General features: G+C 44.9%; 1 protein-coding gene across 6 annotated transcripts in view; it reads left to right on the top strand.

The window, feature by feature from the left end:
• Positions 1-16396, top strand: part of ACACA (acetyl-CoA carboxylase alpha) — a 154832-nt gene that overhangs the window by 124215 nt on the left and 14221 nt on the right. For all 6 annotated transcript variants that reach the window (XM_072882536.1, XM_072882539.1, XM_072882535.1 and 3 more), the window contains 4 exons: positions 1129-1225; positions 1922-2057; positions 8335-8512; positions 10311-10423. In XM_072882536.1, the coding sequence (XP_072738637.1) occupies positions 1129-1225; positions 1922-2057; positions 8335-8512; positions 10311-10423 (524 nt within the window). The remainder of the gene's footprint in view (positions 1-1128; positions 1226-1921; positions 2058-8334; positions 8513-10310; positions 10424-16396) is intronic.

The following is a 16396-nucleotide window of genomic DNA, read 5'->3' as shown; positions in this document are numbered from 1 at the left end:
ATGTTTGGAATATGTGTGCTGTTGGCTGTAAATTGTCTTTTATTATTCTATGGCAACTTGTCCAGGGACACACTATAAAACAAGATGTAGCATCTTCATGTGCTAGCCTGATAAAATTTATATGAAGTATAATGGAAAACAGAAGTTGTTTTGAGCTGTTTTCAAGTTCAATAAATAACTGTAATACTTGGATAAAGATGTTCTTTATTAGGTCACATGGGCCCTAATATAGAAGTTATAAGTTACCGATTTAAGACGGCTTCTGCAATTACGGGTTTCTAGGCAGACTCTTAATCATAGTGAATGGGAATATTTTCAACCCCCTAGTGCACATAGGCCTTGTCGCTTTTTCTGCCTGCAGCTCGTGTCATCCAGCTTGAGGTGGTTGAGGAGAGAGCGTAGGCTCTGCTGGGACTCCCGTCCTGGGAGTAAGCAGTTGTCATCGCGAGCGAGATGCCTTTTGTGTAAAGGAGCGGTTAGATGCTGCGGAAAGTGGAGCTGAGCATCCTCCCTGGTGCCGGGCTCCCTGCCCATCCCTCTGTCCCTGCACCCTTCCCACCCTTGCACTCATCCTGCAGCAGAGGCTCTGGGAGGAGGTAGACGGACAAACCCAAACCATCACCCATCATTCACCCTAACCTCTTGGGAGAGGGAGTTTTTGTAAGCAGTGGAGGTTTAGGGTGGCTGAGACATCAGCATTGCTTAGACATGCAGCCTGTGGATGTATTTCATCGGCTGACAGTGCTTGTGAAAACGGGGATTGGGAAGCCTCGGGTCTTCGTGTTTATTTTGTGTGGTCAAGACCGTCAGTATCAAAATCTGTGTGGTGGCAGGTGAAGGGTGGTGGAGCTGTAGCTATATTGTTCAAAATTTGGGCTTTGGTTTATTCTATTTAATTTTTAGTGAGGTATGTGCTAATTTTTAGAAGCAGATTTTGCTTTGAGAACTGCAAATTCTACTCTGAAATTCTCTAGCTACATGCCTAAACTCTTCAAAAAGGCCAGAATGCTTCTTCCACCATTTGCTTGCATTATTTGTCTCTCTTGAGTATTTTGATGCAAATTGGAAAAAATTTCTAGTTGTGTAACAATAGAAAGACTAGTTTTGATTTGTCTCGCGTGTTACCAGGCTGGGAGGAATACCTGTAGGAGTAGTTGCCGTAGAAACGAGAACGGTGGAGCTCAGCATCCCTGCTGATCCTGCAAACCTGGACTCTGAGGCCAAGGTAGGTTGAACGTGTGCTCGGTTGCTTGTTTGTCCTCTGCAAATGTCTCTGTGGAAAGAGCATTTGTTTTGATGGGATTTTTTTTTTTTTTTTTGTGACAAATGTGGGACAAAATGTATAGCTGTTCCTTCATGGGGTGCTAATGCGTGGCGGTTGCTGGGTGGAGTGAGTGGACAGTTGTGTTGGCCATTCGTACCCAGCAGTCCTGCTTCTCTTGTGACTTAGGTGAGATGCAGGGACTAGGGCCCAGGAGATCTGGCAAGCAAAAATCATTTCCCTGTTCTCTTGCTGTGACCATAGTGTTTCATGGTCTTTCTGCTCTGACATTTTGCTTTTCTTCTGCCTGATTTCACAGCTCTGGCCCTACATCATCTCTTCTGGGTTTTCTCCTTTGCATATCCTTTTCTCTCTCTTCTTCTCCTTTACCTTCTTACAGTAGTCATAGTATCAGGCTTTCCATACCATCTCTATTCCTCTTTCTAGCTAAATCAGTGGGAACACTCCTGTTGCTGTCGGTCACAGAAGGATTGTCCCAATTTTTCTGTGGGCAAGCAGATCCTAAGCATTTCATGTGGTGCATTCCTTGTTGTTGGTTCCACATCGCAGCTCTTGTTGCATCCATTTCTATATTTTTCTGCTAACTCTAATGTTAATGTAAGTGTTTCAAGGCTTAACAATCTTTTTTATTCCCAACAGATAATCCAGCAGGCTGGTCAGGTGTGGTTCCCTGACTCTGCCTTTAAAACTGCGCAGGCTATCAATGACTTTAACAGAGAAGGGCTGCCTCTGATGGTCTTTGCTAACTGGAGAGGCTTCTCTGGTGGAATGAAAGGTAACCATCAATTTGGATCCCCTTTCAGTGTTGTCCTGTAGAGTGGCTTGTCTTTTACTGCTCAGGCCACCGCTGCTGTTCCCGGCCGTGGCATGCCCAATGGCATGCCCACTGATTTAGCAGCCTGAAGCGGTTCTGTGGGGACAGACCAGCAGTGGGAGTATGTGGCAAGGGACAGAAACAGCAGCAGTCTCTGGGCAGCAGCTAGCTATTGGATTGGCTTAACTGTGGTGACAACTTGTGCCCATAAACTTGCAGAGTGGATCTGCTTCACCTGTCTTTGATGCAGTCTGCATCCAGCCCTCCTCTTTCATGGCGAGTATGTGACCTCCCTTAGAAATGCTAATAAGGGGATACTTTTCTAGGCCTACCAGAGTGTTTGGGCATGTCAGCCCTCTGAAATCATGTCAATGCTCTTCCCAGCTCTGCTGAAAGTCAGTTGTGATTGTTGCACAACCAGCTAGAGGAAAGGGACGCTCTACACTGCAGTAGCTGTGGTGATGAAGGGTTTCATTCCTCTCCTCCCCATGTGTGTCTTGTCCTAATAGGCACATAGCAGGAATAACATAGAATATGCAAGGTGCAAATTTGATAGCAAGTTCTTTTCAAAATAAGCAATGCAGTTGTATTTTTATATGTACCCTCATATACGGTTACAGGAACCGGCCAGATCATCTGGAGTGAGAACAGGTAATTGGATGTTAACAGTGGTCTAGTTGCTAACAAAATTTACAGCTACCAACCCGGGCTAAACGCTAATCTCAGGAAACCCATTCTGCTCAGAAAACTTTTATATCCTTCTGCCTCAGCTTAAACTTGGGGCTGAATAAGCCAGCGATATTGCATATCAAAAATGTATAGGCATATTCCGTCAAGTGAAAACATTGTCTCATTGATGGTTTTTTGCACTGTAATATTGTCCTATCAAGGACTGTCTCCCAGTTGACTCTCTTGGTAGTGATGTTCGCATGAAGTGAACAGTTACAGAACTGCTGAGTTAATATACCAGCAGTTAGATTTTTGCACTGCATATTGCTACTTTAAATTTTCGTAAGTGCCAAGATGTGAGATTGATACTATAAAATTTAAATAAGTAAAAGATTACGGCCTCTTACCTGCATGTGGCACTTAACAAACACAGAAGAAAAGTTACAGATGCTCTAGCACGGTAAAAGTTCCCGCTCTGGAAAGACCGGCAGGGTGACAAAGGCTGTCTTGCTCTGCTGTCTCAGTAGCAGGGCAGAAGGGAATGCCATTGAGTTTGCAGATGCAGAGATGGAAGATGGCAAAATTATTTCCTCTGGAAAATAACCTGTTGCCTTTCAGGATGGTTTCTGCTCCGTGTGCTGCTACTGCACTCCCTTCGTGACTTGCTTTCCCTGCCGCACAACTTCTGGGGAAGTAGTTGATTAATGAACGCTTGGTAAAGTTACAATATTATTTTGCTTTACTACATTGCAAGATCGGTTGGCTTTGCCAGTGCCCTTTGCTGGGTTCCTCAGAAACCGAGTTTAGCTTTGGAGTTGGGACCAGAAGCCCGAGGTGGAAAAGGCACTACGAGGCTGCTGGTATTTGTATTGCGTATCCCCAGCTGGGAGCGGGAGGAGGAGAGGGCCACCACAGAGCAGGGAAGAACAGAGCCGTGGCAGTTTGCACCTCGGTCCCTGCGTTTTCCTGCATATTGTTTGCTGTTGGGGCCTGCGCAGCAAGCGTTGGTCTCTCCTGACGCTCTCTGCACTCCTTGGGGAGTTGTTCGCAGTTTTGGTTTCAGTGCTGGCTGGGGATTATGCAGGGAGGGAAAATAAACAATTATGCCACCCCTCAGTGCACACAAACACACTGCCAGGAGCCGACTGCACTGTGGGTAAAATGACTCCAAAATTGTGTGTAATGAGTAGGAAAAGATTAGAGACAGCTCTTGCTATGCTGAAAATTGACATTAGCGGAGGGGGGAAAAAAAAAGAGAGGGGGAAAAAAAACCCCTCTCTTTACTAGTCAGCCTAGGAGGTCTAATTCAAGCCGTAAAATAAATAAATAAATAACGTAAATAAAGGCATATCACAATGGTATTGGTGGTTTCCCCAATGAGCTCTATCTGGCCGGAAGGCTATTCAGCATAATGCAAAATTAAATTATAAAAACTGGCTTGAATATTTAGATGGAGGAGCCATTTGGAAGGGGTTTATTTAGGCGAACCGGCAGTGACCCACAACGGGGAGACATCAAGCGTGAAATTTACTGGAAATTAGCACCAGGGTCTTGGACTCGGCATGAATAGTTTGATAGCATGCAAATCCCCGCGACATTAAACTGCAGCGCTGCTTGTGCTACAGGGTCACTCGCAGTTGGTTTTTCATGTTTTACTTATTATTTTTTCCTGGGACAGGTTATAAATAACAATAAAAAAAAATTCAGCAGAATGAAAAGGCTGTTTTAAATCTCTGATTACCTGGATGTTGAATGACGGTATTGCTTGTATGTAATGGGTTTATGAGGGACATTATGTGTCTGCAGCCAATATATGCCTGGTGTTTACCTTCAGGTCCTATCTGATAATCCAGCCAAGCTGATGAGATCCGTTCCAGCTTTGGAGGTTCAGGGCACGCTGCCCGACACTATGGAAATGCAAAAAGCTGTCTGCAGCCTTTCTAGCATGCTTGATGCATCTGACTGCCAATATTTACACATACAGTGTAATGATAACAGCTTCCAGCAGATTTCATGTCTATGTGTAGTAGACGCTGATGCACACTGCAGCTGAGCAGGCAGGCAAAGGATGGGAAGGTGTGCTGCGAACACCGTCTGCCCTACTGAATAACGAACAACACTGCTCTTCCTAGAGGACTTCTCCAGCATTTCTGTCTTGCAAGTGGCTTATTATGCTGAGGTTTACATTAATACAGCAATTAAATTTGGCCCACAAATACAATATTTAATTTTAATTTTTCCAGTCTCAACATAAGCAACTTCTTTGCGAGAACAGTTGTGCAAACAGCCTGCTCTTAAAATGTGTGTGGTGTTCTTTGCTGCACGGATGATGGTGGCAGCGACTGGGTTTTGTTTTAAACATAGTAAGTGCATTAGTTCCAGTATTAACAGCTTACAAAGTCTGCACCCTACCAAGGCACTAGGGCTGCACGGGCAGCTCGAGCACAGAGCAGTGGGCACCATTGAGACCTGGCACCATTTACCACCTGCAGCAGTTAAATTTGGTGCACCATTTTCCATTGTAAGAGTGGAGAATGCAGCAAAACTGCAAATAAGAGGCAGTTATCACAGAATGGCAAATGTTTCATAGTTTCACACTCAAATACAATATTAATGTAGATCAGGGCAGTTGTGTGTTCTGGTGATTGGGTGTGGGGACTACAGGCAGGTGTCTTGGGTTGTCTTTGCAGTGTTTTTATCACCTTCATCAGCTCTACATATATTTTACCTCTTAAAAATATCCATTCTGTAAGAGTCCCCACTTTGCTGAAGTGGTAAGGGTAGGCAAGTTGAGCAGTTGAGATGGCGGGAGGGGAAAACCCTGCAGAAGAGCAGGCTGCTGTTAATGCTGGAGACGGTTCAGGAACCCTTCCGCAGCCTGGGGACGCTGCAGTTCCCCTTGGCTCATCTCTGGAGCTCAGCAGCTTCTGTGGTCTGGACCTGTGCGTGGCACCACGGGGACCCTGCACTGGCGGCGGTCAGATGGATCGTCTCTTCTTTATTTGGGCAAAACTTGATCTCCTTTAGTGGAATCTGTTACCTTAAAAAAAGGGGAAATCCTCTACAACAGAGGCATTTACAGCCAGATCTGAAACTAGTGCAGCAGCAGGTCCATTGACCTCGGTGGAAGTTTTGAGCGTGCAAGAGAAGCCAGCAGTTGGTGTAAATCCATATATAAAATATTAAGCTAAGGCTGCTGGGGCGTTCCAGGAAAATGAAGTGCCGTATTGCAGGATCCCAAAAGGAGTAACTGTGTACAGAACCGCGGAGGGATAAAGTTCACGCTTCTGGATAGCTTTGACAGTCTGATCCCGAAAGCACTGTAGGCACAGAAGTACTTCCCTGACCTTGCTGATGCCAGCCGGTAAACCTGACAGAGATGTGGAGCTACGCACAGAAAGCATCAAGTTTTTCTCAATTTCCCTGCTCCTCCTCCCTCTGCCTTGTTCAAACAAGTAGCGTTTCTTTTTTCTACATTTAACCTGAGTAAAATATATACCCTTGGCAGGAGTGAAAAATGTATTGCTAATTACGCAATTATTTTATTATGTAGCACTAGTAAAAAATGTCTAGTAAAGAATTAATTCAGTTAAAATAATTTGAATCGAGCAATTATTTTCTTAACACTAGAATTAGCTGAAAGTACTTCAAGTGGTTTATTACTAGCACTACATAATAAAATAATTGTGTAATTAGTAATAAATTTGTCACCCCTTTTGAGGTCTTTTTCTTTGCTCAGGACAAAGGCAGAGGTTGGAGTTTTGTTTGGTTCTCAGTCCCCACTGTCTCTGCCAGAATTTATGTTTATTCGCAATTAGAAGAAATAAATTGTTCTTCTCTTCATCAGCATTTGACATTTCTTAAATAACACGAAACTCCTTTTCTTGGGTACTTGGGCAATGACCTTGCAAATGAACTGGAGAGATCACATCAGTGCCTGTGGTGCTTTTTTATATATATATATATATATATATGTGTGTGTGTGTGTATATATATGTGTACACACTTTATATACACTTCTCCCACTTGCTATGCTACACTCGCATATGCTACACTATGTTAGTGTGTGTATACATAAGTAGGAGTGTGTGTGTGTATTTCCCAAAGAGTTAAGTGCTTAACTACGTTCATGTTAATGCTTAACATTAAACTGGGGTTAAATGGCAAGAGGACCTTGGCTGGAGTCTCTTTCTTCCCCAGAAATGATGGCTTTCTCAAGTGATTGTAAGGATTTTAGATGAATAAAAGTGTCTCAGTCTTTTAAGACTGCTACTGAAGGCCAGCGTGTGTGCGTGGTACGTATATGCAACCCACTTAGTTTTTCTGCTCTATGCACCGGTATTTTAATGGCCAGAAAAAATAAGGCAAACCGGGAGGCACTAAGCAAAGAACAGAAATGATGAAGGGGATTGAAAATTCTGTCCTGGGAGACAGGAGAAATGAATACCTATAGTGTGTCTAAGGAAAAAAAAACCCCACTGAAAAGCCTACTGCTATTTATAGCAAGCCCAAAGGAGTGGAGAGATTATGTAGGTGATGCAAGGAGTAGTAATATGAAATTAATGGGGAAGGGGAAGGAGGGGAAGTTTGGCTGAATACTGAGGAAAATTTCATCTATTTGGCTGTGGAAATGCCCCTAAAGAAGTAGTAGATTTATTGTTTGGGATTTCTAAACGAAAGCTTTAAAAAGCACTGGGAAAGAAACGTAGGATACAGTCCTGTGCGAACAGAGATGGACGAGATGATCCTAATAAGTATTTTTCATTTCTTATATATTTGGTTTGATACTTCTATATATAATTATATGTAACAAAATATATATATTCGAGGGTGCCTGTTTCCATTATAAACTGTATCATCTCATATAAATTCTTTTGCCTTCCTTTTTTCTCTTTTATTTAAATCACCTTTGGGGCTGATAGTTTCAATGTACTGTCTTTACACAGTGGAGTTGTTCTTATTCATTTTGAGCAAAATGCCTTAAACAAATTTTAATGCAAGAAGAGAAGAATGCTATTTCACATCTGAACCCTTCCCACACACTAATTTTTATAAAGATATGCAAAAGGCCTGCTGCCGTTAGGTGTGCCATGCACGTTGCATGAATCACGATACAGGTCCGTGGCAGTAAGTCTGAAATGGGGCAGCTGTGCTCGTGCTAAGTACAGAAATACCTGACCCAGCTTCCCGAACTGCTGAAATACTCGTTGGCTTGGCTGGAAAGTAAGGGATGGATTATCTCCAGGACACATGGTGTAGGACTGGCTGGTGTGAACTGAGGACCCTGCAGTTCATGTTCTGTGAATAGATGTGGTTACACTGGAAGTAACTGGACCAGTTCTCCAGAGCGGAGTTCCAGTGTCTGGGAGCAGGACCGATGTGGGAACATCTCCTTTCTCAGTCTCTCTTGCCCAGGTCCAGATAACACCAGCCAGAGCTTGCGGTATGGTAGCAGGAGGTGGTGGTTAGAAGAGCTGAATAATTGTGTTTTTTTCCCAGTTTGACCAAGCGTGGCAGGGCCAAAGCATTGACATGCTGTGGCTTCAAGCACTGTGTCCTTTTTCTGCAGACATGTACGACCAAGTGCTCAAGTTCGGTGCCTACATTGTGGACGGCCTGAGAGAGTATCATCAACCCGTGCTTATTTACATCCCACCGCAAGCGGAGCTGAGAGGAGGATCCTGGGCTGTGATTGACCCTACCATTAACCCTCGTCATATGGAGATGTACGCAGACCGAGAAAGCAGGTATGGCAGCTTTCTCCTCCCTCCATAACCACCTGCTTTGAGGCATAATTACCTGGCTGAGTGAGAAGCTCTCAGTTGAGAGTGTGGCAGTTTGTTACTGAAAGGGGCTGGCCGCTTTCCAGTTGTAACCCGTGTCTCGGAGGAGTTTGCTGTGTAGTGATCACTGCTAGGACAATTCGGATCCTCTCCTGACTCAGACTTAGATGGGGGTAAATTCTGTAGCCGGTGTGAGCCAGCCTCTGTGAAGGTTCATTGCTAACATTCACAAAGCACAGTGACATGTTGGTGCTTAGGCATTTTTTTTACCGTTCTGATATTTCCACACACTGTTTTGCACTTTCAAACAAGTGCCTGTGTATACAATTTTGCAAATTAAATAAGTGTAAATAAGTGTGTACTTTAAAATACCTGAATGTTGTACTATCTGTCATGGGCACTTGGGTAGCTGCACTTCTTTAATTAACTACAACTTGTGTAAGACAAGTTCTAGTTACTGGTGGTTCAGGATATAAAACTCCAGGCAAACTCTTGGAAGCAAGTTTCTTAAAATATTTTAAAGAATCTCTAAAATACAGAGATACTGAATCATTTGGAGGAAAAAGCCAGCCCTACCTGGGCTATCTGTAGCAGATAGAAGGAAGGTGTATAGAAGGACAGCATGAATATTCTGCTATCAGGGCATCCTCTCAACTCCTACCATCTCAGCAGGGCAAAATTCCTGGGCAGCTGCTCCAGGGGGAGAAAGAGAGGCGTACGTGGGGAGGAGTTGTGAAGACGCCCTTTCCAGGTGCCCATTTCCCTTGCCCTTCCTACCTGAATTTTGCTCCTGATGGGATGCTTGACTCACTCTCTCTGTTCTAAAGAAGTGAGACAGAGAGACCTGTGGTCTGTTGGCCTCAGTATTTCCTGCATCTTGAGCAAACATTGTTTAACCTTCGCCTCCTGGAATTCAGAAGTTTTTGCTGTTCTTTTCCTACTTAGAAATGTGAAGCCTGTTTGCTTCGCAGTCAGACACAGTGTGAGCAGGATTTCTACAAACTACTTCCCCTACCAAGTGTTTTTTGGCGTGCATGCAGGAACAACTCCCTCCCGTACCTTTCTAGGATGCTGGCAGCGTGAGCTCACCTCTTGGAAAACTCAAGCCAGCTCCCCACCTTGCAAGACATCAGGAAGGACAGTGTGTGGTTTGCAGACCTGTAGTTGGACTCTAGAGGTCTTGAGCTCCAGTAGCCAAGAAAGAGATTATTTTGCAAAATATGTCATCTTGTCCCTAAGTACCGTTACGCATTTGCAGTAATTCTCATCGCTGTTGTTCCATAACCCTCGGTGCTGACCTTCCTCCTCGTCATTACTCCTGCCCTCACAGTTGAAGACTGAAGTGATTTTATTTACCAAGCCCAAGTTTCAAATCACGTGCTCCTCTGTCTTTGACCTGGGAAGTGGGCAGGATCTCTAATGAAAATGGCTGGTTAATTGGTTTGTTTCATAAAGCTTACCTACCTTTTGAAAGAGCTTTCAGGTCACGGCTTAAAAGAGGCTGCCAAAGAGCATTGCTTGTACTGTATACTGTTGGATAGACGTGTTTCTGTGAAGCCTGGTGTGCATGTGTGGCATTGGATAAATAATAGCTAAGATTCTTTCTTTCTTGTTCTCTCTTTCTCTTTGTTTTGTCTCCCTCCCCCCCTTCTCTTCTTTTTTTACGTACTTTCTAGATAACACTGAACCATTCCGTTTTGTGTTTCCCCTTGTCTGATGACCTGAAAGTGCCTTTCTTTTCTCTTTTCCCGTCACTGATCAGAGGAGGAATCCTGGAACCAGAGGGGACGGTAGAAATCAAATTCCGCAGGAAGGATCTGGTGAAGACGATGAGGCGAGTGGACCCCATCTACATCCGCCTGGCAGAGCGGCTAGGTACGTCTGCGCGGGGGCTGGCGGAGCAGTGATCCGTTCAGCTGGTGGCTAATGAATGTGTTTATAGACCTTAAAAAGGGGCACTGAGGCATTTTATCAAATTCACGATAATTTTTATTTACTGTCATCTAACTTGGGAAAAAAACCAGATGAGACAAGCTGCATGTATGTACATGCGAGAGAGATGATATTCATATGCATTTAGCATACCTAGGGTGTGTGTAATACAGTGCCTTTTTCAACTGATTTCTTTTTTTTTTTTTTTTTTTTTTTAAATTGAATGGGTCTTACTACAGATGCTTGAGTCTAGTTTCCATCTCCGCAATTGCTCATCTCACTAAAAGCTCGTGGGCCAAACCTCCAGCGGGTGTCATTTGGCGTAACTAAGAATTTGGTCAAAGACATTTTGGGCTGCTGGGCTATCACTGTGTGTCTGAGGTAGTTTGGAGTAATGATATCTGCCTGCTCTTCAGTTTCAAGAAAATAAAAAATATTCTTCACCTCCTAAGTAAAATAGGGGGTGATCTGCAGTGCTCAGTGGCTAGCACATCACTGCGCGTGTTGTATTATTACTGTGCCTTTCGCTCCAAATGATCCCAGCGCCTGGTATACACCCAACGACCCAAAATACAGAGTGTTCAGGAAAATGCACTTAATATCAGATATGTACTCTCTCAGGGGAATAGGCTCTTTAAATAGTTCTTTACTAGCTCTTACTATAAGAGTATAATCTTACAGAGCCTCTTTTTACCTCCAAAATTGACTACATTTCAGTAGTGGAAGAAGCATGCTACGTGGGTATGGTCTGAATTTATAAAGCCTTTTGGGATCCTTCAGGAGGAAAAGTGTTCTGCAAATGACTGATAAATCGTGGCTATTGCTGCAGTTACATTTTATTATTTGGCTTTTTTTAATTTATGGCAGTGCAACAATTTATATACAAAACAACCATTCTGATATGCCTTGGGAAGAGAATAATAATTGTAAAGGGTGCGGGGAGTGTTAAGAATCAGACTGCTTGCTGAAAACCAGGTTCTAACTGATATCTTTGATAGCATCAAAGATATTTTCTCTCTTTTTTTTTAAATGATGGTATTTTGACACTCTCTTTGTTTTCTCTCACTGTGCCGATTGCTTTCTGGGCAAGAAGCAGGTTAGCAGGTGTTTGAGTTTTGCAGCAGTTTTATCTGAGTTCAGATCTTGCTCGTGTACGTTTGTTACTGCGCGCGAGAGGACAGAGATAGCCAGATGGATGGATGCGTTGTTCTGTCTGCCCGTGTCTGTTGGAATTAAAAACCAATTTTAACATTTGTAGTTGCAGCAAGGAGATTCTTTTCACAAAACCTCACTTTTGACCTATGTTAGACTTGACAGTATCCCTTCAGGAGCAAACGAATAGCGTGACTACACCAAATCGTGGAGACCCAGCACAGGGTTCCAACAAATGCTCTCCTAAGGTGCTTTACACTTCACGGTTTGAAGGCTGCAGTCGAGTTCCTTACGCAGTCAGGGCTCACAGCTGCACCTCCTGCGGGTCTTTGCACCTCTGCATCCGAGGCAGGAGAGCTGCCTCGCCGGTGCGCGAGTCTCCAGGGGAAGGAGAAATCAGATGTGTGGTTAGAGAAGGCAATATGCTGAGCAGTCAGCTCAGGTCCATGCAGATAAATGGCACTACGGCAGGAGCACTGTTTCCGAGAGTATTTACCTTCGCCCCACCGTAACAAGCCCTGGCTCTGCTGACGAACAAACCAACCTACTACCTCTGCGAAGAAACGGTGTCTTCTGTGCGGCGACTGCCGGGTGAATCCTTTCCCAGGAGCAGAGTCACAGGCTGTGGACAAAGAGGGCTGCCGGACTGTTTACATTCTGAAGCGGTGGAGGAAGGGGGAGAGCAGAGGAAGGCGAGCTTAGTGACTTTGGGGTGGCCCCTCCAGAGGGTCCGTCACCCAAACTGGGTGCAGGATGCCTGCAGAGCACCCTTGAGTCACACCGGTGGGACCTGCACCAGCATCCCCAGAGAAGAAAAGCCGGGAGGAAGAGGGGATACGGTTTTCTGCCAACAGTCTCAAAAATCTATCGCCACGCTATGTGAAGAGGCAGGAGCCTGTTCAGGGTTTTTTCTCCCCTCTTCCTCTACAGGGTAATTACTCCCAGCAAACTCCATACACTTTAATTAAAATGACTGCAACACAAGAGCAAGTCACTTACAACTGTACATACAGAGAGCTCTAAAAGCTTCAGTCACTGATAAGCATCTCACTTAGATGGCTCGTAATTGCTCCCAACATCGGGCGATCATTGCTGTTGTTTTGCCACTAATTCCGTACCGTAGCAGGAAAGCCACGATTGCAGGACACAGTGAATTGCATAATTTTTTTTTTTTTGCTGGTTTTCTTTCTGGCCAATTTAAAATTTGTCAAAGTCGGTCTTCTTCTGGATCACTGCCCTTTGATATTTCGCGCACTCCATTTGCCACAAACAAGCCGCAGGGCCGCAGTTCATGCTGACTCCAGCAGAAGCAGAGAAAGCTCCATTTATCTTACACTGCCTGCTGAATTCTTACTCATTAGCTGGGGGTTCACTGCCTCTCTTTAACCCCTGAATGGCTGTCATCCCTCCCTGGAGCTGCTGAATAGCGGGGAAGAGGGAGATGCTCTCAAACGTGTGCCTGTTGCAGAGGGGTGGGAGCAGGGCGACTGTGGTCTCGTTCCACAGACACCGGGGTTGGACTTGCAGTTGGGGAGTGTGCGAGCAGAGAAGGCTGGCAGATATTGAATAATTTGACATAAATCTGTTCATTATCAATTCTCCAGCACTATTGCTGAAATGTTTATTAGCCCCGTGTTTTATTAAAATGTCACTCAGAGTTGCGCTATTACAAACCAGCGAACGGTGCGGAGCAAAGGGCGAGGAAAGGAAGGATAGCCCTCGTCCTGCCCCCAGCACGTTTCCACGCTGAGTAGGTGTGCGAGGAGAACGGTGATTGCCTAGAAATGTAGGAACGATTCAGATTGCAAGTGTCAGGCCGTAGTTAAAAATCCGGATATTCAATTTTATTTTGTTTATTTATTACAATTAGAGTAAAACATTTAGGAGTGGAATAAAAATTAGCTTTGTCATGCAGATTCTGGGCATGTAATGTGTCAGTTGCACGGTGTAATGGATGCAAAAATTTGGTGGAATATGAAAGAAAGGAATGGTAAAATGGCTCCAGTTAGAGTGAGATTGGAGATTACATTTTCACGTTTCTCTTATCAGGTATTTATCTCATAGTAAAAGGGAGGCATCTGTTCGTCACCTGATAGATGTTGTAATAGTGTGACTGTCCTCTTCAGCTGATCCCGTGAAATAGTTGGCTGTGTGCTGGCATGCATCTTTAATTTTATTTGAAATTGTACGCCCATTTTGCGTTTGTCTGTATACGTTGTACAAGGTGCGGGAGGGGGGAGCATACAGCTCCGCATGCGGTACAGCAGCACTTTGGGAAGCGGAGGCGGCGGTGGGTTTCTGCACAAACGCTGCTGCTGTAGACAACCTTTAACTTTCCACAGGTAACATTACCAGTCAGTCTGTGACGCTGGCTTCTGACTTGCTTCGCGCTTTATTTGGCTAAAGACTGTGCAAAACTTTTCTTACATTTCCAAACGATGAGTGAACACTCAAGCATTGAACCCCCAACTCCACTTTAGCATAGTGGTTCCTCTCTGCAAATAAACGTGCCGGGGTGCGGTACCAGGATTGAGCTCGCAGGTCCCTCTTGGCCCTGACCATACCGGCTGGTGAGGACTTAGCTGCTGGTGACCTGGGGACAGCCCTGACGCAGCCGTGTTTCTTGAGAGGTTGAAAACTTCCACCCTGTGACCTGTCTCGTTCCAAGCTTTAGCTTGGAAAGTTAGATTGCAGCTCTGAAGTCTAGTAATTCTTTTGGTGGGGGTGTTGTTTGTTCGGTGTTGTAATTAATCAAAATGCCGGTTGTTTTCTTGAGCAACAGCTAAGAAAAATGCTGCTGTTGTGATTCCATCTCTCATGAAGTCTTGGACAAATGCAGTTAGTGCGGTTGTAACTTTGTCTTCTTAGGCGATGCTGATTTCCAGTAACTGCTTCTATATGCAAGTGCTGCTGCATTTAAATTGTTGTTAATTCATGATCATGAGTCTAGAAGAGCAAGTACCGATTTCTGTCAGCTCCTTCATGGCAATTGGCATCTTGAATATCCTCCCAGGAGGGCTGTAGTTGTTTCCCCCAAAACAGGAATTTTTTGGAATTACGTACGTGCCACGCTTTGCCCGTTTGCTCTGATGCCAATATGAGGCAAAGAGTTGGAAAGGACTAGGATATACAAGGATATTTCAAGCCCGTGTCATGAGCATGCGTGACCTTCACTGCTGTTTCATATTGCACCTTTATAACATAAATCCTACTGAATATTTAGTGAAGCAATTACAAGCAGTCTCATTTAAAGAAACAAGCAACAATCCAAAAATGCCTGTCTCTCCAGGGAGGTGGGTGGCTCTGGGTGACCTTCCTTCTCCCCGCTGGAGCGGCTCCCTCCCGCTGGGGTGGGAGATGTGCTGCCTGGGCAGCCCGGACACGGGTGGCATTCTTGCTGCCTTTGCTGAATTGTTGTCTGGCAAGAGCTTTGTTAAAGGCAGAGGAAGAGAAGGTGAGATTCGGGTAGGAGGATTATTGTTGCAGGTTAGATGGGACAAATGTTGCAAATTAGATGGGACAGTCATAACCAGGGTTAAAATCGACATTTAATTATGTCATTGGATGCAGAGTAACTGCTGTACTTCTCCAGAGTTCATTTCTTAAGGACCCTTCCAGCACATGCTGCAGTGGGATTTAACTGCTTTGCTGAAAAGAATGGCCACGAGCAAGCAGATGCCAAGATAAATGGAACTTAACATGGGTTTTTTTGGTGTTACCTGGGGAAAAAAAAAATCTCCAAATTTGCCTATAGTAATTGTAATACTGAGATAATCAATCGTTATTAATGCTCCTTTGCAGTCTGGAAAGATAGCTACTACTTACGTTGTAAAAGTCATCTTTGAAAATCATAGGTGAGGGGTCATTTGCCGGAGTCAAACGTGTACGTGAGCAACTGAGGGCTGGACGGAAGCACCAAAGGAAGGGTCACATCTGGTCTCTGCAGCGGCGGGTCACGGGCACGTCCTTGGCTCGTCGTTCAGAGGAGGCGGCTTGCTGCTGCGGCCGAGGGGACTCTGCGTCTTGGGTGTGCGCTCCACAGGCTCACGCTCGCCAACCGCTCGTGCCTGTGCTGTGCCGCTGGCTGGGGGTGATGGGCTGGAGCCTGGCTTGAAGCCGTCCGCTTTGCCCAGCTCTCGGCCTGCAGAGCCTGAGAGTAAGCGGGAGGGCTGTCTCCGCAAATCAGTTAGGTCGGAGGCCTTGATGCTGGGCTTTGCCCAGGTCTTTGAGGGCATGTTTGAGGAAGAGGCGAGAAAATGGACAACTAAATGCTTGGCCATGCTGAGGCTGCGTGCCGAGAGTGAGGGAGAAAATCCCACATTTTAACAGCTTAGAAACCATAAACCATCAAATTGATTCAGAAGCTGCCTGGCTTTCTGCAATCAGAGGGAACCTACAATAACATTTCTTGAAGTCATTTTGTCTAACCTGTTAAACTGGTCATATTTAAAAAAAGCACTTTGCTACTAAATGTTATGGGAAGCTGTGATTCATGGTCCTGCTGAGCCATTTCCGTCTGGCAGGAACTTTATTAAAGGCAGCCTGCGCCCTGCCACCGCAGCAGGCTGTGGTCCCTGCCGGACACTGTGCCGTCGACGGCTCCCTCTGCCAGGCACATACATCGGAGGGATGCTCGGAGACACCGCTTACTTCAGAGGAGATTTTTTGTTTAATGGAGCACAAATCAAAATAGTTTAGATGTTGCTTTCCCTGCCATGATGCTTTCCCTTAACTTTTGGAGAGGAGTATAAATGATATTCAGTA

This window comes from Ciconia boyciana, chromosome 17, assembly GCF_034638445.1.
Source record: "Ciconia boyciana chromosome 17, ASM3463844v1, whole genome shotgun sequence".
NCBI lineage: Eukaryota > Metazoa > Chordata > Aves > Ciconiiformes > Ciconiidae > Ciconia > Ciconia boyciana.
The sequence above is the reverse complement of the archived record's forward strand: the minus strand, read 5'-3'. Positions and strand labels throughout refer to the sequence as shown.